Source organism: Colius striatus, chromosome 6 (assembly GCF_028858725.1).
Source record: "Colius striatus isolate bColStr4 chromosome 6, bColStr4.1.hap1, whole genome shotgun sequence".
In the NCBI taxonomy this organism is placed as follows: Eukaryota; Metazoa; Chordata; class Aves; order Coliiformes; family Coliidae; genus Colius; species Colius striatus.
This window is the reverse complement of record NC_084764.1, coordinates 35,801,572-35,829,489: the sequence shown is the minus strand read 5'-3', so window position 1 is coordinate 35,829,489 and position 27,918 is coordinate 35,801,572. Positions and strand designations below refer to the sequence as shown.

Below are 27,918 nucleotides of genomic sequence, written 5' to 3'. Positions count from 1 at the left end.
CTTTTGCTTTGCATCCCAAAGGCTTCAAATACTGTGCCTAAATCGGGACCCGCTTTATTTAGCACCTACAGCCCTCCAACAGAATCACAGAATCATAGAATGGTAGGGGCTGGAAGGGACCTTTAGAGATCATCTAGTCCAACTCCCCTACAGAAGCAGGTTCACCTAGATCAGGTCGCATAGGAACATGTCCAGGCCGGGCTTGAAGACCTCCAAGGAAGGAGCCTCCACACCCTCCCTGGGCAGCCTGTGCCAGGGCTCTCTCACCTGAACAGTGAAATAGGTTTTTCTTACATTTAAGTGGAACTTTTTGTGTTCCAGCTTCATCCCATTACCCCGTGTCTTGTTGCTAGATACTGTAGAAAAGAGGGATGCCCCAAACTCCTGACACCCACCATTTAGATATTTGTAAATGTTAATAAGATCACCCCTCAATCTCCTCTTCTCCAGACTAAACAGCCCCAGTTCCTGCAGCCTTTCCTCGTATGAAAGGTGTTCCAATCCCCTGATCACCTTGGTGGCCCTGTGCTGGCCTCTCTCCAGAATTTCTCTGTCCCTCTTGAGCTGAGGAGCCCAGAACTGGACACAGGATTCCAGATGAGGCCTCACCAGGGCAGAGTAAAGGGGGAGAAGAACCTTCCTTGGCCTGCTGCCCACACTCTTCTGCTTCAGCCTGCTGAGCTGATGTGCTTTGCTTCCAGTAGGACCCTTGTCACCTGTCCCACCACTGAGACCCCTGGGAGCCCCCTCTCAACCCATGTCAAGTGCAGTAACAATGGGAAATCACTGTTTCAGCCCCAAAACCCACACCCTCAAAGGAGAGAGTAGATGGAAGCACAGGAAATGTCTCTTTTGGGGCTAAATGACAGCAGCAACATCTCCCCTCTCTTTGCTCACTCAAGGTTGATGTAGGGGTTATATGTGGAGCAAGCTCCATGTCCCACAGCAGGCAGGGGCTGATGGTGCAGGAGAGCAGGGGAAGGAGTGATGGCTGGGGACAGGCTGCCTGGATGGAGTTCTTCTGCCCACTGTGCCCACCGAAGTGAGGAGCAGGAACTGGGGACTTGCATTGTTGCCAGAAGGGACTTCCACCTGCTCTACGCTTCTGTTGCCAGGCTGGGGCTGCTGTGGTGCTTTGTCCACCGTCCCCTAGGCCAGCACAGTAACAACCTGCATGGCCACATCCGATAGCCTTCACTAACATATCCAGCCTCAAAGGTTTGCCAGGGTGATCCGACTGCAAAGTGTGAGGCCAGATACAGTTCGTATAGGGGTGTGAGGATGCAATGGGAGGACAATCCCACTGCTGGGACATCCTATGGTGTGGGTGCTCTCTGTCCAGAAAGCCCCACGCTGCCGAGTGCCAGATTTAAGTCAAGGATCATCACAGACCTCTTCCCAAACCAACATCTCATTGCTGGAGGGGACAGGACAAGATGAACCATTGTTTTGGTCTCCTAAGGCAATTCAGAAGTCTCCTGCTGCCCACTGCCTGGGATGACCCCAAACTCAACTCACATGCAAGCAGAAGTGACGCAAACAACCCTAAAATGCTGTGCTTTGCTCAAACTCAAATGTTGCACAGGAGATCAACCCCACACCAATCACAGGGGCAAAGCAGTTACTGAGCATGGACGGGCTGCACTTCGTTGTTTTCCAAAAGCCCTGACATGCAGTAGTCCTAAAAGTTGTTACTGATGGCCTCTTAAACCCATCTTCTGTCTAGAAAAATGAAAAGCTATTAGCAGAAAGCCCTCTGCTTCCAGCACAGGACTGGCAGGCTCAAATCTTACCCCCCATTTCAGTGACAACACATCAAAAGTCTACCTGATCCCACATCCCCTGGAGACAACTGCCGCTGGTGCACGTCTGTGACGACGGCAAAGCCTACGGGGATACTTTCAGAAGAGAGATGCAAATTCATATAGACACTAAACCCAGCAGAAAAACCATCTCCAACCTTTGCAGAGGGCCAGAGCACAGAAGCAGTTCTTTGCATTGTCCTCCCTGGACCACTTTCTAATTTTGGTGAGCTACGATGGTCCCAGAGCCAATACATACACAGGACATCTTCAGAAGCGCCCTTATGGTAGTGTGGATGTACAAGCAGCAGAAAACCCCAGCTCTATCCAAAAAACACCTCCAGCTGTGCCTTGGGAAGGGATGGACAGACAGAGGAAATGGGCATCCCAGGGAACAAAGTGTCCCTGCGTCTCCCTGGAGAAGCCATGGGCCTGGAAAAAGACAAAGGGCACTTTTCCTTCAGCAAGAAGACAGACAGAGAGACATGGATGATATTAGGGGAGATGAACTGCTAAGCCACATCGGGTGGGGGGTCTCTTGTGGGTCTGGTTTCCCTGTCATCCTTCTGGATACCCTGGAGGGGGTTAAAGAAGGAGGAAGCTGCCCAGAGGCATGGGGTACACCGAGCCACGAGAGCCTGCGGGCCCTCAGAGAGGATGTGGCTGCGAGTCACAGAAGGGATCTGGCAAACTGAGCAACGGGTCTGGATGGGATGAGCCGCAACTCAATCAAAATGCACAACGCTGTGCGTTTCTGCAGGAACAAGAACCAGCACGAACCGGGGGCAGGGAACGGGCAGTACTTTTGTTTTTGCAGGAAGGCTGTGGGGATACCCCGGGTCACGAGCAGCCCACGGTGGTGTGTCATTTGAGGACAACGAGCTCTACAGCCACAGGAACGTTTCTCTGCACGGCAAGCAAGTCTCTGCTCCCGAGTCCAGATTTCAGGCAATGCATTTTCAATAAAATATGAGACCTTCTGGTAAAAAACAGGCGGAGGGAAGCAAGAACAACCCCAAGTTTAGAAAAGACCATCTGGGAAAAAACTGGGATTGTTTCAGTCTGAAGAAAATACAGTGGAGGGGGAGGATGTGACAGATGTAGGCACCAGAAGCTGCAGACATCTGCTTCACACATCCCTGGACAGCGGGGCAAGAGCAATTTGGCTGGCTCAGCAATGAGGGGAATCAGGTTTAGACGTCTGAAATCTTACCCCAGAGATGGAGGATGCCCAGTGAGGTATGGCCTGAGGATGCCCAGGGAAGGAAGGGCAGACACCTCCCCCAGGGGAGGTTGCATGCAGCAGCAACAGGCTGTCTTAATATATGGAGTTTATTTGATTACTGCTTGTAGTCAACCTGAGCAATAGCACCTTTGGGTTTTGCAGATTTGGCCATAGAGATTGCATTGCACTGGAAAGTTTCTATTCACACAGGTCTTGGAGCTGCACCTGTGGATCACAGCGAGCCAAGCTCCCCACAGCTCCATCAACAGAAACCTGGAGAAATGGAGCATTAAACAGACCTCTCTGTATCACTGTTTCCCAAATCCATGTTCACAGTGACCTCTCCAAGCCCACCTGATGGTCCACTATAAGGTTATGCAGGCAGTTAAGAGTCACAGGTAGACACAGAGCCTGGAGATGAAACACTCCTTGGCTCCATTACGTGATGAGGTGTTCCTTAGCAAGCAGAGCCACCGAGAAGTAAAGCACAGCTCGGTGAGGTCGTGACACTCATAAAACGCTCCTGTCACCTCTACAGCCTGTGACCCCCACCCCAGAGCAACGACAATGGTGCCAAGTCCAGCCAGGGAGAGAGTTGAGCCCCAGGATCTATCCCATGGGGACACCCTGAGGAGTTTTTTCTTGCATTTATTTCATGCACATCGAAGCCATACAGTGCCAAGTCAAACGCAGCCTCCACACCACACAGATTCACACGCACCCAGATTTGCCTGTACTTAGAATAAAATCAGACCTTGTGACTATGCAAAATAATACCACTGTTCCCTTATTCTGATACATCACTGGTCTTTACACGATTGAGCTGCTTTGCATTAATGAAAACTGAAGTTGTTTAAATCAGTCTCTAGTAGTTGAGGGTTCATTTTCAGTCACTTTTTCTGTTCACAGGATTATGCAGTCTGTGTCTTTGCCCAGTTTTTATCTATTATTTCCTCTACAGCCTGAAGTTCTCTCTCCGTCTTTGACTACAGCAACAGGGTTTGATTTCTGCCTTATTTACCAACAGCATCACACATATATATTGCTAAGAGTCTCAGTGAAATGCAGGTGAAATTGGAACAACAACAGAAAGACGTGGCATAAATGCACTGCAAAAAAGTATCCTAAGCCAAAACTTCCACAAATAACTCGTGAGTACCAAACACTGCAATGGTAAATCACATGGGGCTTGCTAAACTGATGCTAAGCTATTTTTCACTGTAATAATAGAGAAAAAGCCCTGCTCGCAGCCAAAAGCCACAGGCCATGGAAGGAATCCAGCTTCCTGGAAAGCTGTCAGCTCGCAGGATTCTGGGGCAAAACCAGCCCCCCAGCACCCAACTGTAAGATGTCAGATCAGGACCAGCCGCTGCTTCAAAGAAAAGCTCGCTTATTCCCCTAAACCTACATTCCTAAGCTGGGAAGAAACGCCGAAAGGCCCCGTTTGGGCCCGAGGCCTCTCGGCCCAAACCGCCAATCGAGCCTTGTGCTGGCGGGCGAACGGCTGCTCCCCTCCTGCCTCTGGGTGCTGGGGTCGGGGACCGGGTCGGGGGGAGGCGGCTGTTTTTTTTTCACTCACCTTTCATCCCACTCCCTTCCTCCTGGAATGTGTTACGAGCGGAAGGCTGATCTTCTAAATGTTCACTCCCACCACTTCCCGAAGAGGCTACACTGCTTTGTGGAGACAGGGGGGCATGATCGGAAGGGATGCACTGGGGTCCTCTAGCTCGTAAGTCCTCATGAGACATCCATCCATGTCCTAGAGGTTGGTTTGGCACATTCATGGGTGGGGTAAGGGACACAGAGCGTTTCAAAGGGCTGTGGTGTGTCTGGCCTGAGAGAACTGAAAAAAACAAAAACAAAAAAAAGAAAAAAAAACAAAAATAAAAATCAAAGAGGTTATTCCCCCCTCACGGCCCGGGATGCAGCAGAGTCCCCCGAAAAAAAACCAAAAACCTCCACGGAATCATAAAATGTGTGGTGCCAGCTGACCACGGGGCATTGCTGAGGGCTTTGCCGTGCCCCTGGCTAACTTGGACCGTACCCCAAGCTCTCCGCTTTGCCTCCCGGGAAGCAGAGGGGACGGGAGTATCTGCAAGGAGATGGGGTTGCATGAGCTATGTCGGGTGGCTTAAGGATGGATTGCATCTCTAGGGGAAAAAAAAACCCTAATATCAAGCAGCTCTGGAGGTTTTCCGGGTGTGGAGTCACAGCCTGACAGCAATGGGACCATGCTGGGGACTTAGCTGCTGCCTCTTGCCAACCCTGGGGCCCGGGTGATGATCTGCCTCACAGGGAAGGCAACGCTGCCATCGCAGACGTAACAGGAATTTCCAAATGACTACACTGAGGTCATGAAACTCACCCTGCTAAAATTATCTGGTCTGGTATCTCTTTGGGAAAGGCATAATGATCCCCAGGATGGGAATGTCCTCACACAGACTCAAGGGAAGCTTCTCTGTCTCTTCCTTTGGCTTAGGACTTGGCTTATGCCCCAAAGCATGAACATTTGCACATTTGCCTAATGTCATCACAGAGGTACTTATTATTCACAAAAGCCACAGAATCCTAGACTGGTTTGGGTTGGAAGAGATCTCAAAGACTGTCTCTTTCCAAACCCCTGCCATGGGCAGGGACACCTTCCACTAGACCAGGTTTCTCCAAGCCCCATCCAACCTGTCCTTGAACACTTGCAGGGATGGGGTAGTCACAACTCTCTGTGCAACCACTGTCAGTGCCTCAGCATCCTTACAGGTAAGAACTTCTTCCTATTACCTCAATCTGCCCTCTTTCAGTTTGGAGCCATTATCCCTTATCCTGTCACTCCAGGCCCTTGTAAAAAGTTATCTCCATCTTTCTTGTCAGCTCCTTTAGGCATTGGAAGGCTGCTACAAGGCCTCCCTGGAGCCTTCTCTTCTCCAGGCTGAACAACCCCAACTTGCTCAGCCTGTCTCCATAGCAGAAGTATCTAAGCCTTGTTGAATCCTAAGATCTTCCACTCAATGAGAGCACTCCAGCTCAGTCACCCACCAGTTGCACTTCCAAGCACAAACTTTTTAACCCTCCACAAAAACAAATACCCAAAGCAACAGCGAAAACACACCCATGACAAAGAGGTGAGGCTGAATTCTCCCCGCAAAAAACCGTCTCTGGAAAGCTTTGCATTTGTTTTTCCTTCCCAGTTGTATGGAGGATTGTATTTCCTGGCTGAAATTTTGATAGCAACAAGTTCAATTTGGTTTAACAGATAACTTCTTTAACACTGGTAGGTAAAAAGGATGATGCACTAGCTCCTGTGAGTTGGTGGTATTTCTCAAGAAAGGCTTTACAATGAGCAGGCATTTACTTGCCTTTCATTCAAGGGCAGAAACACGTCTTACATAGGCTAAAGTATTAAAAAACACCCCAAATCCTAGAGGTTCTGACATACATTCAAGTGTTGTCACTTGAATAGATTTCTAAATACATTTTTTACTGAGCAGTCTACATTCTCCACTTCCTTTCTTCCATACTGCCTCGTTCCTTTTTAGTTATTTCCTTAAAGACTTAGATACCTTTCTCTGGTGTCAGTTGGTTAGTAGGGGTCAAACATGGCATTTAGGGGAAAAGACAGATATGGACTTTGTTCCCTGTAATGAAAAATACATGAAAAGATTGCTCTGTTGGCTTAACAAAATCCACATTCCACAAAGTCATTAAACTGCTGGTTAAACCATAAACGCAGTTAATGTATTTTAATGTACAGATTGAAGATGTAAAACACTTGTTTAATGTTTTATTGCAGTTACTCTCAGTGACATTGGTTGGACTTGACAGGGGCCGTTTCCTGACAACTGAGACCACAAAAATCCTCGGGTTTAGCTGCTGCTTAGCCAAGCTGTGTCTCATTGCCCAACGGGATAACTGGGAGAAGTCCTCGATCCAGCACTACAGAAAGGTCCTTTCTGCTTTGTATCAAGCCCATTTTGCATCCATGCTATTTTCAATGTTCCCCTGGGTACAGATGCGGGGTTCCAGATGTGATGGCTAACAAAACACCTCCACTGGCCTGTTCACAAGCTCTCTTTCTAGAGAACGAGAGCAAATTGTGCAGAAAGACATCTAATTCTCCAAGTGAGCAGCTGTGAGCCTCACTGTGGGGCAGATGAAATGACAAGAAGATATTCCACTCCAGGGAAATCTGAGGGCAGAGGGGTTAAAATGACCTTTCTACCCACAGGAAAATGAAGCAAAGACTTCTCTCATTTTTCTTTCAAAATCAAATTTCTCAACTCTGTACAAAACCTGAGGGAAATTCATCGTTCTTGTTGCTTTTCTTCCTACAGCACCAAAGCACTAAAGCTCCCCAACCTCCTTTTACTTTGGTAGGAGTTCATCAAAAGCACTCATGGCTCCTCCATGTGTTATTTCCTAATATGAATGAGTCTTGGTCAAAAAACCCCCAGCCAGGTGTGCTGTGCAGTAAAAGTTCAGCCAGGTTTAATTCCCAGCTAAAGCCTGAGGGAAAACCTGCCATCAAAGCCACCTCTAGCTGAAGGAAAATGAGCAAGTAGCGGGGTTATAAAAGGAGGGGAGAGAAAAACACCAGAGCTTGTTTGCATTTATTAAGCACCTGTAAAAAGCAACCAGTGCCACATGCAGTTGATGGATGAGGCCAAAAACCTGAGGATTTCTGCAACATAGAAATTACTCTGATTCCTAACAGCATTTTCTTCTATCAGCACATAACACCAACATCATGCTGTGCAGGGAAGCAAAGGTGAAGAATTTGCTCATGGTGAAGAATTTGCTTCTTTCCCAGTAAATAACTCTAGAAATATCTTCCAGAAGTCTTCTGGCAGAAAAGGATGTCAGTGAAGACCTGGGATTGTTTTCAGAGCAGTGTTACGTTTCCTAAAGTCGTGATGCAGCCTGTCGAGGAAATGGATGGATTTAAGAAGGTCTTGGCCAAGTGACTTCATCTCTTGGCTTTGTAACTGTAGGCCAAAGGCAGCATTGTAATGGGCCTCTGTCAATGCCACACCACCCGCCCAGGAGGAAAAAACAATGTTTAACATTAAAAAAATATCAAAACCATGGGAGGAAAGATGTGAAAAAAAAGTGTTAAATGTGTTTGAAATGCAGCACCAGGGCTGAGCATCGCAGCAGTACGGCCCAGAGACCTTCCAGGGGCAACCTCAGCCACAGTCACTTGGCTGGGGGGATAGACGTCACTCCCAATTTGTTATAGGAAAAGCTCTGGTTGAGGAAATATCTGTGCCCTTCGAATGAACAAGACGTGCAGGGCAATGGGTGAAGAGGACAGGAGGAGCCAATTGCCCCCTTATAGGAGGTGAAGGGCTGCTTTTTAGCCCTCTCTCTTACAGGGTGTACACAGCAGCTGGTATCCTGCAGCGTTGAAGCCTTCCTCTCCCTACCAAAATCTTGCAAACAAGAGGATATTTTTGGCTTAAATCCTAGATTCCTTTCTGAGCAGCAATACCCTTGCAAACTGCAGCTCTTCCATCTTAATTTTACGTTCCCTAATTTGAAGCTGGTGTGGACTCGAGGAGACAGAATGAACTTCACAGGATGGCCAGGAACAATTACAAATCATCCAGTGCAACATATAAAAATTAGTTCCACTTCTTTCCCTGAGATAATGCAATGCTGGAGTCCATCAGACTTGTTTTACGAAACCACAAGCATTTTTACTGAACTGTGAGCCAATTCACACGACTCCAGGAGATGTGCTAGGGCAAACTCCTCTGCAAAGGATGCTACAAGCAGAAAAAGCCACCAGCTCTTTGAAACCACCCCAGCTACTCCTGGCACCAGACACAGATTGTTTAACTTAGTCCCAATTTTAGGCTCTGCTTAAGCCTTTATGGTTTTAACAGACATGGGTGAGCAACCACGTTCTTGCATCAAACAGTTTCCATCAGCGCTTAGACCCAAAAATGCTGCGAGCCTCAGGATGGCACCCGCCTGCCACGCACGTATCTCTCCCTCTTTGAATTTGTAACCCTCAGAAAGGGGATTAACAAATGTGCTAATGTGCTGAGCTGAGACAAGGCACTTATTCAGACTCTTGCTAAAATAAATGGTCCTTGTGCACTTTAACTTCAGCAGAAGCAAACCAAGTGTGAGTATAACCTTACCCTCAAACCTCCTTTTCTTTCTTCAATTACCAAAATATTAAGCTATAATTTAAAAAAGGAAATCTAATATATTCTTCTAGGGTAAGATAAGCTTGCAGGAGGTGGCCAGAGGCACGCCTGCCTTTCTGAGCACCGTGGTGGCGTGGGCAGGACAAACAAAGAGAGGAAACCCCCACTCCAAAGTGCAAGCCACGCTGGCACACGAATCCCCTACGACTTGTAAGAGTGTCCAATTCCTGGTTTAGAAGTGTTTTCCTGCCAGCTGCGGGCTCATTTAGGTAGTGTGAGAACCACCTGCTCCTCAGGGATCCACCAGGCACCACACACCTCTCAGGGAAAAAGTTGTTCCTAATGTTCAATCTAAACCTCCCCTGGTGCAACTCGAGGCCGTTTCCTCTTGTCCTGTCATTCATTACTGGAGAGAAGAGACCGACCCCCACCTCACCACAACCTCCTGTCAGGGAGTTGCAGAGAGTGCTCATGTCTCCCTCCAGCCTCCTCTTCTCCAGGCTGAACAGCCCCAGCTCCCTCAGCCATTCCTTGCTAAATTTATTCTTAGACCTTTCCCCAGCTTTGCTGCCTGCCTCTGGACTCACTCCAGCACCTCAGTGTCCTTCTTTTAGTGAAGAGCCCAGAGCTGGACACAGTATTGGAGGTGTGGTCTCATCAGTGCCAAATACAAGAGGACAATCACCTCCCTGGTCCTGCTGGTCACTCTATTTCTGATATAGGCCAGGATGCCATTGGCTAAAGCATTCTCAGGCTTCAAATGAAGCTTGGATTACTATTCCCAGGGGGAAAAAAATGAAGGGGATACAGAAAATGTGAGCATCCCTGTGCGGCCACCACCTCCCTGGGCAAAACCAGCTTTAGCACGGGCCAAACGCTGGCTGGACTGGCAGGCACCACAACATGCTTACCGAAACTCTGAGGCTGCAACTGCTCTCCCCGTGGAGCCCTGGCTTTGGAGTGGGTTTTTTTTTTAACTCTCAGTGTTTGAAGCCTTGTGGCCTATTTTGGAAGGCAAGGGCTAATTTCAAGAGGTTTTTTGTTCACTGAAGACCATGTGGAACAGCGTCAGACGTTTGTGTTGTGGTTTCTCAGGGTTTCAGGCCAATTCCCTTCCCTGAGAAGGGAAAAGCCACCCATTCCTGTAATTAGAGTTGAGGAATTGGGCTCTGCAGGCAGACTTTCCTCCATATGGTGTGCAATGGCCAACGAGGTGCTTGCTTTCCCCAGTTCTCCCTTCATTAAATCTGCTTTGAAGTGATGCAAGAGTTCTTGACAAGATGCACAGTTCCAATGCACAAGATGTACATTTCCACCAAAAGCCAGATCCGTTGCTGGGTCCAGAGGAATGCTCAGACCATCTCTGGTCCCGATGTGCCACCCCACTGAGCTCCTGACACCCAGAGGACCTTTACAACAACCAGCCAACTCTTTATACCAGCACACAGTCTGTATAGCAGAGTACAATTTAAAGTAATGCTCTCCCCGTGGCTGGAGAAAGAAAAAAGTGCTGCAAGGTGCAGGTCGATCTCTTTGGGAGGTTTTTGGCTTTTGTTTTTCAGTGTAAAAATGGCCCTTCTTGGCTGCAAAGCTGGGTATGGTACATTCTCAGGCAGTGTCTCATCATGTACAATTACTTTCCTGGTCTGCAGGCACCTGGAGCAGCAGCTTGACCCCAATTTGCTAGAGGAGGTGGGGATGTTCTCAATCCACTGAGGCCACACTGTCTCTTGTAAGAGCCTGGAGGCACCCCTAGGGAGAGGGAATACCGAGCAGCTCCTGTGATCCCTCTTGCAGAGCAACCACTGAGTTCAACTCAGTCCTCTCCTCCTCCTTGTTACCCTGCTCACGAAGCTTCCCCTCCTGCAGGAAGGCCAGTGTTTCTGTGCTGGGGACCCTTGGAGACAGCTGCTGGTGGGTCAGGCTGCCCGCTGGCACGCAGCCTCCTTCCTGGGCACCTCATTCACCCGCTCCCCACGCCGCTGCAGGCAGCTCCAGCGTGGCCAAAGCAGAACCCGATGGAACATTTTTCAGCTCAACATCCCCTAATCCTTGGAGCCTTTTCTTTGTGCCTATTTTTCTTTCTTTCTTTCCTTCCCCCAGAGTTTTGTGGCTGTGACTTTAAATATGCCTCTGAAGCGAGGGCTGGTATAAGCCTCAGGGAGCGAAACCAGGGGTCCTAAATGCCAGCAGCCACGGGGCAGCCGCATCTATCAGGGATAAAATAAAAGAGATAAGAGGAGTGCTGCCTCAAGCAGAGGAACTGGGAAGAAGCACAGACTGCAGAAGAGCCTCTCAAGCAAACTTTTTTATAAAAAGTGATGTTTTTTAAAACAGTTTCCTGTTCAAGAAACTGGACAGAGAAACAATAACCCGTTTGTTGCTGCTCTCTCTGAGCAGTGCGTGTGAGGCCCCATCCAGGCTGGGCCAGGGAAGGGGAGGGTTTGTGAGCCCCTGCACAGCACGAGTGTGCGTGGATCCACTGTCTGGCTCCAGCAAGAATTGCTCTTACTGTTATTTACTCATTTTTACTTTGTGGGGCAGCAGGAGTGGGGCTGCACCTAAAGATGTGTTTTTTACATTTCTTGAAGAAAGCCCAGCTTGTCTCACTGAGGAGCAGGAACTTGGGAGCTACTTTCAAGGTCCTTGTGTGGGGCTTCTGACCAGAGCACCCAGTAAGGTGGGAGCAAGACAGAGCAGGTCTGAGTCACAGAATCCCCAAATGGTGGGGGTTGGAAGGGCTCTGCAGAGCTCATTCAGCCCAACCCCCTGCTAAGGCAGGTTCCCCTCCATCAGGGGGCACAGGAACGTGTCCAGGTTGGTTTGGAAACCTCCAGAGAAGGAGCCTCCATACCCTCCCTGGGCAGCCTGGGCCAGGGCTCCCTCACCTCAACTACAAACAAGGTTCTTCTGTTGCAGTGGAACTCTGTGTTCCAGCTTGTGCCCGTTACCCCTTGTCCTGTCACTGGGTGCTACAGAAAAGACTGGCCCCATTGTCTTGACACTTATCCTTTAGGGTATTTATCAGCATAAGGTACTCCCTCAGCCTTCTCTTCTCCAGACTAAACAGCCCCAGTTCCCACAGCCTTTCTTCATAAGGAAGATGTTCCAGTCCCCTGATCATCTTGGTAGCCCTGTGCTGGCCTCTCTCCAGCAGTTCCCTGTCTCTCTTGAGCTGGGGAGCCCAGAACTGGACACAGGACTCCAGATGAGACTTCACCAGGGCAGGTATGGACCTGCTGCCCACACTCTTCTTGATGCCCCCCAGGCTGCCATTGGCCTTCTTGCCCACGAGGGCACATTGCTGGCTCATGGTTAGTTTATTATCAGCCAGAACTCCCAGGTCTCTCTCTGCAGAGCTGCTCTCCAGCAGGTCACCCCCCCAGCCAGTACTGGTGCATGGGGTTGTTCCTCCCCAGGTGCAGGACTCTGCACTTGTCCTTGTCCTCATGAGGTTCCTCTCTGCCCAACTCTCAAGCTGGTCGAGATCCCGCTGAATGGCAGCACAGCCTGTGGGGAATCAGCCAGTCCTCCCGGTTTGGTGACACCAGCATGATGTCATCAGCATAATCCCAACTGTGATTTAACTTGCAGACAACAGGATGCACAAAACAGTGGCTGAAGGAGGTGGGAATGGATGTTAAGGATGAAGGATTAGAGGTGCATTACAAGAGGGTGCTGCCCTAAACCACGCTGCTCTCTGGGTAAGCCCAATGCCCTCATCTCCAGGTCAATAAATGAGGTTTCTCTCATATTGTTATACACAAACCACAGAGAAAACACTTCACCCCTGGGGAATCCTGGGCTATTAATACCAGCACTGCTGTGCTGAAGCAAGCGTCCATAATTACCCCAGAATTTTTGCTATAGACTCCCAGAGGAAAATTCCTCCCCTGCTTGAAGATCAAGCCAAATAAATGGTACAACGCATATCTTACGTGATGTATGCCCCACATCCATCACCCCACCATCATCAGGGAAACGGCACGCAGAAAGAAACACCACACTGTAGCCTTTTCCATCCTCATCCACTTCTTTGGGATTTTCTGCTCCCTTGCCTCTTTTCACTCACTTTCATACATTCAAAAAAGCCATTTAGTCCTCCTCTCTTGTAAGCACCATGTCCTGGATTTCACAAGACAAATTCCTCCGTATTTGAGCCTTATGAACCTCCTCTGGCCTCCAGCTCTTGGGGGCTCAATGCCACATCCTGCACATACTCAGTCTGAGCTCGTGATGTCTTACTCCTTCTCCTCAGATGCATAAAATCTTACTAGCTCCAGGAGAGCAAAGCCTGTTGGGACACTGAGGCTGCTGAGGGGCAAATGCAGTATTCAGTTACCCACATAAGAAGACTCAAAGGATACTGCCCAGCAGGGACACCTCATGACCCCTGTACTGCCCAAATTATAGAACCATTGACTGGTTTGGGTTGGAAGGGACCTTAAACTCATCTCATTCCAACCCCACTTTCCACCAGACTAGGTTGCTCCAAGCCCCATCCAACCTGCTGTTGAACACTTCCAGGGATGGGACAGCCACAGCCTCTGTGGGCAACTTGTGCCAGGGCCTCACCACCCTCACAGGGAAGAACTTCCTTACATCTCACCTAAATCTGCCCTCTTTCAGTTTGGAGCCATTACCTCTTGTCCTATATAAATAAATCCTGAGCTCTGCAATGTTCCCCAGCAAGAATGGGATAGCCATGGCTGCTATCATAAACCATGTACTAATTCTTTCCTATTATTGCTCCAAATTAACTCAGCTCAGCTTTCCACCTCCTCTACATACTGACAGCATAGGCATCCTAAAAATCCACCTTCACCATCCTCAGAAACATTCCCAATTGCTCAGATACTGCCTTGCATTTGAGTTATGACACAGATCTCTCTGCTGGCTAACACCAGACTTCTATTGCTCAGCAAACAGAGGAGAGACTGTGGTTACAAGAAGACATCGAATGCAGAGCAACCATCCTCAAATAAAAGTGCACAACGAATGAGAACAGCAAACTTGAGGGGAAAATAAAATTAAAGAAAACCCCAAAAGTCCACTCCAAGGCTGCCAAAACCGAGCCATTGATTACAGTGCCTTTAATCCATTTGCATGCAGAGAGTTTTGCTTTGGAGCCCAGATGGAAACAGTCTTAATATAGCTGGAGAGAAAATATCCTTTTTGCACTCTCCTAACTGCACTTTGATAGGAAGCAGCCACAGAGCAGATGGTGCCTATATATAATCACCAGACCTATTATCCCAGCCTCTTTTAGTAATTTGAAGGATGTGATAACCACAAGGAGAGCAGCAAATATTCCCCCTCCCTCCCTCCCTTCCCCCTGCTAAGCAAAATATCAAGGGGGGGGGAAAAAAAGAGGAGGAAGCTGTAATTATGGTAACAATTAAAAGAATTTCCAAATGAAGTAAATAACTATTTTGTGCACTGCTCCTTTAAACCAAAAGTCAGAAGTTAATTAAACAGCAGCATGTTGCTGAGGCAGGAGAACACAGCAAGTCCTCGTGCAGTAGGGAAGGAGACTGCAGTCCCTGTGGATGAATCCAAACCCCAACATTCCCTTCCCTCCTCAGCGCCCTCCCACCATTCCTGTGCAGCTGCTGTTTGGTGGTGAGAGAAAGGAGAGCTTACTCGTCTCCATTTCCTTCCTTGCCAAAGCCCAGTTTCACAGGATGAGAGATGGGAAGGCAATTCTCTCCAGAGCTTTCTCACCCCACAAAGATGCTCAGGCAAGCATCTGATTTTCATGACCATGTGAGGGAAGGCTGGGGAAAGGTGGTGTCAGGAGGTCGACATGGAGGAGCAACAAGTGTTTTAAGGGGGGTCTACATGCCTCTGTCAGCATGGACCCTTCCTCCTCTTCTGCCGCTGCCTGCTGGGCAACCCAAAAGTGCCTGTTGGCAACTAGGAGCTCAGAAGTGAGTTGGTGAGAGCAATTCCTAGCTGGAGGCCGCTGGATGCACTCCTCATCAAGCACCTGAGGGACATAAGGTAATAGCAGAGGGTACCTGACTCCCAGACAGAGCCCCCAACCCCACACGAGTGGTGGCTCTGGCTGTGATGCAAACTGCAGGTGGGGACCCTCGAGCTCACAGGGCAATGGGAAAAGCAAAGCTTCCCTCAGGACAGCAACAAGCTCCTATGCAATGAGTAACCACAGCTTACTGTCATCTGTGCTGGTACCTGACAGGCATTAGGGAGGCTGGTAAAATACACCCAGGTCTAGGAGGGTCCATTTGTCAACAAAACCTCCTGGTAAACTGACAGGAGAGACTGCCGAGGGGTCTGAGAGAATTACTGGAGACGTCTGACTTTGCTCCACAGACCAGAGAGCATCAATCTGCTGCACCAGCATCTTCTGCGCCACTTTTAGGTCAGAAGTATGATTCATTGGCGACAGGAATCCCAAGGATCTAATGCATAAAGCCATCACTGCTGCATCCTAACATCCCTTTCAACACCGCCCAGGCTGCTGTAGGGAAAGTGGAGGCAGTGTCAGAGCCACAAGCTTCAAACTCTCCCCACTCCAACCTGCAGGTCAAGGATGGTGTCCTACTCCCCTGCCACACCAATGGACAAGCAACATGGTAACGGCTGTGTGAAACCAGGGCACACAGATCCTGCCCTGAGTGCTTACATTCAGTGACTGCATCAGGATTTCACAGGCTGAGAGGGTGGGAGCACCCCTGGGGGCTGCTGCAATAAGGTGGCCTCCCTGCAGCCAGGAAGCTGCAGAACCAGGGCTCTGTGAGTAGAGAGGTGAGTTTGGGAGTGATGCCCTGCAAGGAGATGTGTGGGCATGTGCAAGAGTCAAAGCTTGTATACACCAGGTCTGGACAAAGAAACAGTGTGGTCCCAGAGGATGTGTGTGTGACGTGACCTCTTCAGGAAGGGGTGGCCCAATGCTCCTTCTTGGCCACCCAAACCAACCACCATCCCCTTCATTGCTTCTCTGACACCAGGGCTGTTTGCTAGGGCTATGACAGGCCAGGTTATGTGGATTATTTAGGTGACTAAAGGCTGCTTCAGGAGCACCTGCATGGGTCCATACTGTCAGCCAAAAGCAACCCATGACACATCCACATGCTTATGTGTCACCCACACTATCACCTTGTGCAAGTCACCACTAAGCCCAGTCTCAAGGTCCTCTTCCTTCTTTTTCCCTTCCCGACTGCGGTAAGGCTCCTCTGCCTTTTGGTGACATCTTTGCCTCCAAACATCATTGACTGAGCAGAGGCAGGACCACATCCAGCCCTCTGCCCACATGAGAAGCCCCTCACTGCAGCACACTTGTGGGGGATGTATTCGCTTCTCTGCCTGCTGCCTCTGCTTGCCAAGCAAGTAGCCAGCACTTGCTCACCACCCTGTACACAGCAGGATCACAGAGTCATAGAATCAAGTCAAACCTCTCCTCTCACCCTGCCCAGCCCACCACTAACCCATGGCCCTCAGCACCTCAGCTCCACGGCTTTGCAATAGCTCCAGGGATGGGGACTCCCCCACCTCCCTGGGCAGCCTGGCACAGGGGCTGACAACCCTCTCAGGGAAAAAGATCTTCCTCAGCTCCAGTCTAAACATCCCCTGGCACAACTAGAGCCCGTTTCCTCTTGTCCTATGACTTGTTTCCTGGGAGAAGACACTGCCTGTTGTACACTGCACATATACCCCCAGTTGTCACTTGCTCCCACGTGAGAGCAGAGCAGGCATAGTGGGGAGGATCTTGTTTCCATCTCTGTGCCTCCTGATGCCCAGGGTAACATCAGCTCTGCTTTGCTAACCACATTCCCCCAGAGCCACTGCATCCCCACAAAGACATCCACTGCAGGTGACAAACCACTTCTTCTGCCCTGAAGGCTGTGTGGCTGTGCACGCCCTGTGAGCAATGCTAGCTGCGAACAGCTAGTCCCAGCTGAACTGGAACAGGACAGCCACCCTCCCAGATGTTGGCCTGGAGACAACGTCCTAAGCCAAGCATTTGGCAAGAGTTGATGAGTTTACTCTGTGTCACCATGTAAATCTCCCTGCTTTTTTCCTTCCAAAGCAGTGTGGTCTTTGGGAAGACCACAGGTAGGCTGGTTAGCTTTGGTGATAGGCAGGTGGGACTTGAGCAGCATGTTGGCCACCTCTCTTTTTGGCTAAAGACACAGGCAGAAGAGAGACCCCTCTGGGAGCAAAGAGGTGAAGGGAACATGCCAAAACAGCCTAAGGAAGGAACAGAAAGCACTAGGGCAGCTAAACTGAAGTATTAAAGGTAGAACAGGTTCTGATCTTTGCTCAAGTACAAGAGTCCATCAAGCCACTTCAAAACACTGGGTTAGGAAACACGGAACACAGCAACACAGACGCTGAAAGGTGACAAACCAGAAGGCAGGGCCGGACCAATTTCCAGTCCTAAGTGTCTTCAGAGACCTTCCCCTTGAGCCCTTGCAATCAAGAGCATGGCAGAGATCACAGAATCATTTAGGTTGAAAAAGACTTTTATGATCTCACAGAGTCCAACCATTAACCAACCACTGCCACAGCCACCACTAAACCACGTCCCTCAGCACCCCAGCTCCACGGCTTTTCAATACTGGGTAGCCCATTCCAATGCTTGATACCTTTTTGGTGAAGAAATTTTCCCTAATCTCCAATCTAAATTTCCCCTGGTGCAACTTGAGGCCACTTCCCCTCATCCTATCACTTGTTACTTGGACTGTACAATGGGGCTGCCTCGATCTCTTCCGTTGAGACAAACCCCTTTTACCAGCCTGTATCTTGCTGTTGCAAGCCCAGATCTGGCTGCTGTGGTCCCAGGGTGGGATGGCTCACCTGGCTGCCCTGCTTACACACCAGGTCTGGGCAGCGTGGGAGCTGTGCTGACGGTGAGATGAGCACAGGAGCACACATAGGGACATCAACTAAACACATCCTGTCAAGCAGACCAGCTCATGGAGAAGGGGCACAGCTTGCTCTGTTTTGATTTTGGACACCTTCCTGCTAACCAGAGGTTGAGGGACAGGGCAGATGGAGCAGCCTCAACAGCACGAGGGACAATGGCTATGAAACACAGCTCTGCAGCGAGCACTCCAGAGGAACAGCAAATGCTGACACCCCAAAAGGCCATTACTCTTGTCCTCTGCCACTGCTACCATCTCAAACCTTTGATAGCTTCCAGGCTGAGGGCAGGTGATTGTTGCTGAGTGATGGTCTGCAGTGCTGTGGATCATATCTCCCAGGGAAACAAGTGCTTTGAATTTAAAGAGAGGCCAGTAAATCTGTATCTGCTGTTTGGAGTTGAAGATTACAGCAGGACTCGATGATCTCAAAGGTCCTGTCCAACTTAAATGCTTCTGTTGTCCTCTCTCTCGGTCCTGTTTGCTGTTGTGTTTGTGCACACTCTGCATGGATTTGAGGAAACATGTCTTCTCACATGTTACCTCTTTGTATGACTATTTTTAAGTTACAGAATTAGCAAGATATTGTAGTGATGTGACCCTGGCAAAGCAGGTGACTCCCAGAAATGCTGTCCAGTAACACCAGTGCAAAACTAGAGGGCATGAGCAAGACAACAAATGCCTCCATCTACCTCTGTTGAAAAGCTCAAATGTAGTCAAGGTCAATGAGTGTTTCTCAGTTCAATGGTAAGAGAGTAAAAAAGCAAACATTAGTGACGTCCCCACCTGGCAGGAGAAGTACAAGGGTGCCAAGTCTCAGTACACAGCACAGCCAACTGCAGAACAAGTTTCTGAAGGCAATTCCCAAGTGTAAATCCAATCTCTGTGCTGGCAAGAGCAGGACAGTTCTTTGCTTCTCTGTTGTAACCTTATTAAGATCCTTGTACGTTTTGCCGACTTTGCATGGGAGGAAACACAATGTGCTGTGTAAGTCAAATATGCTGAGGACACACAACCCTCCTCAGGTGTCACTGCAATGTTGTACTTGCAAGCTGCCCATCAATCCAACACAAACTATAGGGGTCTTGTGGATTAAAACATGCAGTTATCCTGTTACCAAGCTCAGTCTGGATACTGAGAATGATGACAGGGTCATCTCTAGTGGTAGGCAGTGAGCTGTTGCCAGTGTAGTGGATGAAGAGTCAGGAAACTCAAACTATGTTCCTGGCAAGTGCTTTCTTGGTGCTGTTTCATCCACCTCAGTTCCCTGATGACCTGGGGAAAAGCTCCACCACTTTGTCCATCTGCTCTCTCACCAAGGACTCCATAACTAGTGCAAGTGTAGGCAAAATCCAGCAAGCCACATCATGCACACACATACCAACCTACAGTTTAGTGGCTGGAGATCTGCTGTAGGGCAGTGGCTGAGATTGAGCGTCTTCTGAGAAGGAGTAATATGACAGAAAGCCCTTCCTAGAATGGCAGGATCTCCACAAGCTTGGTACAGGGCTTGCCTCAGAGCCAGCAGCCCATGGTGGGATCTCACCAGTATGTCTACATTTATATTGGTACGGGGAGTTTGATCACCAGTACATCTTGCTGGTGTCACCTGAGCATGACTGAAACATAAGCACTTCCTGAGAGCTGTCAGGTGAAGGGGAGAGCTGTGAATCTGAACTGGCATGCATGGAAGTATTTCTCCTGCACTGCACTGCTCACTCGCCTTCTCTCTCTCCTTGTAAACAAACAACCTCATGTTTCTGGCAGAGACTCCCATGGGAAGGGTGTAGCAGGCCTGAGCACCCAGCACCGCTCCCATCTGTGCAGAGCAGAAGGGTGGCTGCAGAGTGGCAAGCAGCTCTGCTGGTCTAAAGACCATTCTGTTCACTCCCTGGGGAATCCAGACAGCACTGAAATCCCAAAGAGTCTGCCTCATCCCTCCTGCATGAACACTCCCAATGCCTGGGATTTCTACCCTGTGGGACATTCACAGAATCCCCAAATGGTGGGGGTTGGAAAGGCCCTGCAGAGCTCATCCAGCCCAACCCCCTGCTAAAGCAGATTCCCTTTCCTCCTCAGAGAGATGCTCCAGTCCCCTCAGCATCTTGGTAGCCCTGTGCTGGCCTCTCTCCAGCAGTTCCCTGTCTCTCTTGAGCTGGGGAGCCCAGCACTGGACACAGGACTCCAGATGAGGCCTCACCAGGGCAGAGCAGAGGGGGAGCAGAACCTCCCTTGACCTGCTGCCCACACTCTTCTTGATATCCCCCCAGGCTGCCATTGGTCTTCTTGCCCACGAGGGCACATTGCTGGCTCATGTTTACTTGCTGCCCACCAGGACTCCCAGGTCTCTCAGTGCAGAGCTGCTTTCCAGCAGGTCACTCCCAGCCTGTCCTGGTGTTCCTCCTGAGGTGCAGGACTCTGCACTTGCCCTTGCTGAACTTCATAGCCAGGTCTCTGACTGTATCCACCGACTGATGCACACCATCACCTCATCCCTTCGTGTCATTCATACCACACCTCCAGGTACTGGTGGCACTGCAAATGACCCAGGGCACACACACTAGGGACACACTGGGACTCAAGGACAAGACTGTCAGGCAGCACCAGCCACACACTCAAATATGACCATTACCAGTCCAAGGACCACCTCCTCTTTTTGGGAGGACAGACAGGAGATACACTGATGGACACACAAGGCTTCAGTAAGACCAAGCACTGCCTGCCTTCTCTAGGGCCATTCCATGCAGGGGAACACAACATGCCAATGCTTTCTGTCAGCACTACAGCCTATATGGAGGCTGGGCAAAGCTCCTGTTCCCCAGACACGGTGACATCTGGAGACATCCTGGCTGAAGAGTTGCCTGTTGCACCGAACTGCCTCTTCATATGGGCAGGTACCACCATCAGAAGGTCCTCACTCCTCTGAAAGCAGAAGCCTGCAAAATCTGTCTCTTAATTCAAATGTTTTGGGCAAGATACCGTTTCCCCTGCAGTAAAACAAAACCTTTTGTCCCTGTGCAGCAAGATGCCCCTGGGAACTTGCTTTCCATGGGGAGCTGTTTAAGTGTCCTGGCACTAAATCAGAGGTGAGGCCACAGGAAAATCTCAGCATACACTGATAAAATAAGTAATACTCTTATCCCCAGGTTAGGTACTGGGAGAAGAGGACCAAGACATTTGTCCAGTAGATGCATGTCATAGCTGGGAACCAAATCCTCTTTAGCCGTAGTTCAACAGGCTTGTGATTGCCAACTGGAGTTGCTATCGCTCCTGCCAAACCTTGTGCTTTTCTTTCTCTTTTCTTGCTCACAGACCTCACAGTCCAATTGAGACTGGTGTACTTGCACCTCACCTTCTCAGTGCTGGACAAGCATCTTCAAGAGCAGAATCCTCCCTTCTGAGGAGCTGGAAAAGGCAGGACAGTGGCTAATGGGCACAAGCTGGAACACAGGCAGTTCCACTGGAACAGGAGGAGAAACTCCTTTGGTGCCGAGGTGAGGGAGCCTTGGCCCAGGCTGCCCAGGGAGGGTGTGGAAGCTCCTTCTCGGGAGGTTTCCAAACCCTCCTGGACATGTTCCTGTGCCCCCTGATGGAGGGGAACCTGCTTTAGCAGGGGGTTGGGCTGGATGAGCCCTGCAGTGCCCTTCCCACCCCCACCATGCTGAGATTCTGTGAAAACAGAGGGTTAAGTTGCGCTGTACTTCATTTTGACAAACAAAACTTGCTCAAAATCAGATCATAGTCAGGTGGAATCAATTACACCGGGGAAAGGAAGGGGCCAGAACACCCATGAAAGAAGCTCTTGGTCTGCTGCTTTGAAAGGTAGCTGCTGTTTTCTGTCCTTTCAGAGTTTCCAGGCCTGGTTTCACTGTAAAGGACTTGTGCAACCCAGGCGTTTTGCAACTGCTGCCTGACTGGGCCACAGAGCGGGGCTCTGCTCTTCATCCCGTCACACTGTGCCTGGAGCAGCTCTGGCTTCATGCCCTCCCAAGCCCAGGCTGAGCTTACCTTTACTCCTGGCACACTAAAAAGTTTAAACTTTGGTTTAAAGTTGCAGCTCAAGTGCTGAAGGACAGGCTGAGAAAGCAGTTGTGGTGATGCAATGGATGGGAAGGAGCACATTAACTTCCACGGCCTCGGTGAGTCCATACCCTCAGGTCTCTCCAGACCAAACTGATGACACTCGTCCCACTCCTGGACCACTATCACTGGTGTAAACCCAGAGTGACTCTGTCAGGCACTCCAGACTTGCTCTGTAAAAGCTGGGGGATTCCAGTCACATCTCAAGCCTTGGCTAACACCAGCCAGTGCTGGCACAAGAGAGCTGAAGAAGAAGCAAGCCTGAACCAAGTCCCAAACCCTGGGTCTAGGTTGAGTCAAAGACAATGCAAAGCAAATTGTCACATGAGCTCCAGCCACCCATATTTAAACCTTATGGTGTAGTAACATTACACCTAATTATACCACAATACCAGAAGAAAGTGCCTCAGGCAAGATCACCACGTTACTGCTCCAGGAAAGACTTTGCCCTATTTTAGCATCAGGAAGAGGCTGTGCCTTTGTGGGGATGGGTCAGGGAAGGCTGTGCCCTGCAGGGTGTTGCTGGATTAAGCCCCTGCCCAGATAAACACCTCCAAGTAAGAGGGAGAATTAAATAATATATCATGAAAACCTAAACAAACAGTTGGGGGACTTTGCTTTGGAATAAAAGATTAATGGATGTATTGATTGAGTCAAGGGGCTGGGACAAAGGCTGACAGCTGTGTTTATTTTTTAGCATCTGTCTGTGGACTTAACTGTGCTTGTGTCCAAGCAAATATTGCGTTAAGGAAGTTTACGAACTAGCACATGAAGCGTGGTTACGTCGTCTCCAGCTCAGCCCACAAGTTGTCTGAACATGCTGCCACCAAAATATGGTAGCAGGAGTTACAATGCTTGACATTTAGGAGTAAACTGGGCTGAAGATGTGTTCAGATGCCTCTGCAAAGCTACTCAGCCTTAGAAATATGTGTTGACCCCAGTGTGACGCTTGGCGAAAAGGTTACCCGGATATGGACTCTACAGATCATAGAATCGTAGAAACATAGAATGGTAGGGGTTGGTTGGAAGGGACCTTGCAGCTCAGATCAGGACAGTGTGATTTAGCCCTGGTGCCATGAAGAGCAGCTCCCATGGGATGCCAGGAAGGACCAGACCCGGGAAGGGCTGCCAGGCCCTTAGCACAGAGGATGCTGAGGCAAAGCAGGTGGCAGAGCTGCAGGAAGGATGTGGTCTTCTAGCAAAAGACCAGGGTAAAATGCAGAGCTCTACAGCTCCTGGTCACAAACCCACAAAGGGTCCTGTTCCAGTGCTGGGCACACCTAATTCTGGAGAATTTAGGAAAAACCTCAGCAGTGCAGCAACTCGAGCACTGCTGAGTAATTCAGCTGTTGTCTGGGCCTCAGCACCTTCTGCTAACACTTGGGGAAGAGATGGGTCACTACTTCTGCTACAAGACAAGTCTGCACACAAAAAAACTCAAAGAAATACAAAGGGAAGGCTGAAAAGCATCCTTGAAGACCTCACACATTCAGCCACTGACAGTGATTAAGCTGCTGCACCCAGCAGATCTCCTTGCCTCCAGCTCTTGACCCAAGGAACCAGATCCCTTTTGAAGATCCCTCTTCCCACTGCCTCCTTGGCATGCAAAGCCTCTCAACTGCCAGGTGTGCAAAAAACAAGAACCCCCAGAAAAATAAGCCCTGGAGAGGTTTAATAGGCCAACTGTAAACACATTCATGGTTCTTCTCACCCTGCCTCCTTGTCAAGCCTTTCCCATGCAGCTTAGTCACCCTGAAACAGCTCTCCTCTGCAGCATAGGGACCTGACTCTTGGAGAAGCTGAATATCCCACAATCCCGCAGAAGCTGGAGCCAGGGACTCCTGGCTCCCCTTTTACAGACAGGGGATGGGATGGGCATGTTATTCAGAGTCAGTGGAGAAGCTGAGACCCTTCTGCTAAATCCCTCTGAGGCAGCACTGCCTGCAAGGATGGACACCAGAGAGGCAGGGCTGAGGTGCTATGGCAATAAACTCACAGACACATTTCATATTGTTGTTGATTTGAAACACCACCTAAAAAAAAAGGTTATTAGAGGAGAGGGTAAAACCCAGAAGCCTTAAGTGACCATTTTAAAGCTTTCAGCTATTTAATTGTGGCTTTCCACACGCTGATAGAGAAGCCAGCGCCTTTGCCACAAGAAGCCTCTCCTCCCAAAGCACTCTCTGCATCCCTTACATCTAGGGAGGTGCCAAGTATCTTGGAGAGAGACCTCCTGAACAGCCCAAAGCGAAGGAGGATGTCCAGCCTTGCAGGTGAGATGGTGGCAGTCACTCAAGGTGACAGCAAGGCAGGTGTGACAGCCCTCCACAGAGGAGCGGGTGGGCAGAGATACTCCTAAACCCTGCAGAGAAGGTGCTTTGTTCCTCCTCTCCCAAGATGGCCTGCAGGCATCAATGGCTGCTTTAAAAAACAGTTATAGCCTCACTACATCTGCACAGAAAACCAGTGATAAATCTCTAGCCATACATCTCCTGCAGTCTCTCAGCATCTCCTGGTGTCCAAGCCTTGGGCTGGGCTCTGCACCATCCACTGCTTCTGTCAAAGCCTGGCAGGGCCTCCACAGGGGAAGAATTACCCAAGTCTCCTGGAAAGCACTGAGGACTGTGCATTGAAACCTCTGGATCACCATCAGCTCTACATCTCTTACGCACTGCAGGTTAAAGGAAACGTTTTCAAGATACGCCCTGAAGATCACAGATCTCAGTGCTGTTTCCAAGAACGATGCCTGCACTTCGGGCCACAACCCCATTTCCCCACAGTAAGTCCCCAGCTCACTTCTGGACTTGTCATAAGTCCCCCAGCTCACTTTTGGACACGAAGCATCAGCTCCCTGCTTGTTTCAGGAACTCTTGAGACATGAACTGCAAATCTACCTGGAACTGCCTGAAATCAAAGGGACTCCCTTTGATAATGCACTTTTTTTTTTTCTCTTACATCTTGGCTGTTTTTTCCCTCCTCTCCAGATGTCAGGTCTTTAAAATCACACAGGACTAAAGACAAAAAATAAAACACAGGCAGCAAATAAAAAAGCAGGTAAGGGAGAGAAAAAAAGAATGGAAAAAAAAGGAGTTTCCTATGGCCCAGATGAAGCCAGCCCCTCTGCTAACCACGGCAAAGCAGCGTTTTCTAAGCGGGATGGAGGGCCCGTGCTGCGAGGAGCGGCCGCGGGTGGCCGTCCCCAGCGCTTCCCGTGGGTACTTACTGGTGCTTGTGCTAGTGCCGATGGTGTTGATGGTTGTGGGGACGGAGGAGGAGGAGTAGAGGGGCAGATGGCCGTTCTCGCACGCCAGGTTTTTGTCCTGCCAGCTAGAAGCGCTGACGCTTATGCCCGAGTCTCGAGAGTTTTGCCACCCGTTGAGTTTGTCGTCGGAGTTTTGTCTTTGGTGATAGTAGTGAGTCTGCCCGTAGTCCACCGAGTCCGACCGACCTCTGCTCTGGCCGCCGAAGCCACCCGACGTGCGGTCCTCCAGGTGGTTGAGCCACATGGCCAGGGCGCTCCTGTCCTCCAAGGAGGTGGCCGGGTGTATCAAGGCGTAGGACAGCAGCTGCCTGCTCTCCTCGATGTGTTGGTTGTGTTCGATCGAGTGGGCCAGGATTTTAGGCAAGAGTTTCATATACTCGACTTTTGCCTCGATGTTTCCGGGCTTCAGTAAAGGCAGGTGGGTTAACAATAGGGAAATCACTTTATCCTTGGATTCCTGTTGCCATTGGTTAATGATTCCTGTTGAAGGAACACGAGGGAAAAAAAAGAGAATTGAGAAATCAGCAAACAGAGCGAATAAAGAAATAAACAGACCCTGATCACCTCTACAGCCACACAGCTCCACTGCTGCTGTCCTAAAGCTAACCAACATCAAGATTTGGCCCAAACCTTCCAGATGCCACAAAACACTACGAGAAAGCACTCTGGATAAACCTAACCTTTTAAAAGCACTGGCTGGAAAGTGGAAAAAGTCGAGAGAGAATGCAGACAGGAGCCACAGAGGGCCAAGGGAAGCATCATCTCAGCAGGAGGGCAGTAACCAGCCCAGGGTGTTGGCCCATCCACCAGCCTGGAGCAATGAGTTCTGAGGGAAGGGCTAAGCTGAAGCAACCACAGAGCCATTGTACCTCTGTCAGCTTGGGGCAGATGGCAGAGGTTTTAGAAGACCAGAGAAAAACAGAAGCACACACAGGGTTTAAGCTTTAAAAACACGCAGAAGGGAAAGTCAGGGAATTACAAACTGGTCACTTAACTCCAGCTCCTGGAAAACTGATGGAACAAATAATGAAACAACCTATTTGTAAGCACTTAGAAGATAACAAGATGATAAGTGACTGCCGACACCAATTTGTCAAGAACAATTTAATTTCCTTCTGCGACAGAGTAACTGGCCTGTGAATAGCTGGAGGAGCAGCCAGCGCCGTATATCTTGATATTCATTAGGTGCTGCTGCACATGGCTTCCTCAGCAGCACACCAGAGAAACATGCTCAGGCAAATCTACTCTGATGTGGGCACACAACCCGTCAGAAAACCATATGGAGAGAATGGTTACTGATGATTCACTGTCATCTGGGAGGATGAGCTGAGCAAGGAGACTTGTCCCAGCCCTGACATCACCCAGTGTGTCATCAGCGATACGGGTGATGGGATAAACCCATTTGATGTGCAGGTATCACACTGGGAGTAATGAAAACACTCCAGAAAACTGGATTAGAAGCCAAACAATGTTGAGAAAAGTCAGAATAAAACAGCTGCATCAAAGTATGTGCAAAGGTCTGCATGCAGGTGGGAACAGATCACTGCGCAGGAACTGCTGGAGAGAGGCCAGCGCAGGGCTACCAAGGTGATGAGGGCACTGGAACATCTCTCTGATGAGGAAAGGCTGTGGGACTTGGGGCTGTTCAGCCTAGAGAAGAGAAGGCTGAGGGGGAATCTTATCAACACCTATACATAAAGGCTGGGTGTTGAGAGGATGGGGCCAGTCTTTTCTGTAGCACCCAGTGACAGAATGAAGGGGTAATGGTCACAGGCTGGAAGTTCCCCTGGAATATGAGGAGCAATTTCTTTACTGTTCAGGTGAGGGAGCCCTGGCACAGGCTGCCCAGGGAGGGTGTGGAGGCTCCTTCTCAGGAGGTTTCCAAACCTGCCTGGACACCTTCCTTTGCAGGGGAATCTGCTTTAGCAGGGGGTTGGGATGGATGAGCTCTAGATGTCCCTTCCAAGCCCCACCATTCTGGGATTCTGTGCTGTGCCTGGGTTCAGGAAGCATCACAGGCTGAACTACAGTCAAAACACCATGTATGCCATGTTGCACATAACTACTGCACCAGACAGCCTGTCCTCTGTCTGAGAGGTGAAGACTGATGTGGACAAGCTGCTCACCATGTCTCCTAGGGATTGTAGTAATAGGTCTGAATTGCAGTAAAGGTGAATGGGGTCAGACATGAAGAAACTACTTCCAACAGGTAGGGAAGGGAGAGATTGCCTGTGGATGCTCTGAAATCTCTGTCACCAGAGGTTTTTCTGAACAGCTTATACAAACACCAGCCAAGGATAGCTCAGCATCTATCAAGACCACTTGACTGATGCTTCCCAGCCTCAGGTCAGTCTCTCCTCCAGTGTTTACCAAACCCTCCATGAAGGCTTCAAACTTCCAGTCCCTGAAGCAGGCTGTGCCTAAGGGTACACAACTGAATCACCTGGTGAAAAAGGACTTTCTTCTGTTTGCATTACACCCACTGCGCAAAACACCAAGTGAAATGCCCTGA

At 49.6% G+C, this 27,918-nt stretch overlaps 1 protein-coding gene across 3 annotated transcripts in view; it reads right to left on the bottom strand.

Annotated features, from left to right (window-relative positions):
• Positions 1-27,918, bottom strand: part of SAMD4A (sterile alpha motif domain containing 4A) — a 112,969-nt gene that overhangs the window by 18,234 nt on the left and 66,817 nt on the right. For 2 of the 3 annotated variants that reach the window (XM_061998441.1, XM_061998440.1), the window contains exons 3-4: positions 25,368-25,886; positions 4,607-4,870 (exon numbers count right to left, since the gene is read on the bottom strand). In XM_061998441.1, coding sequence (XP_061854425.1) covers positions 4,607-4,870; positions 25,368-25,886 — 783 coding nt within the window. The remainder of the gene's footprint in view (positions 1-4,606; positions 4,871-25,367; positions 25,887-27,918) is intronic. The other variant, XM_061998443.1, reaches the window with a different exon arrangement.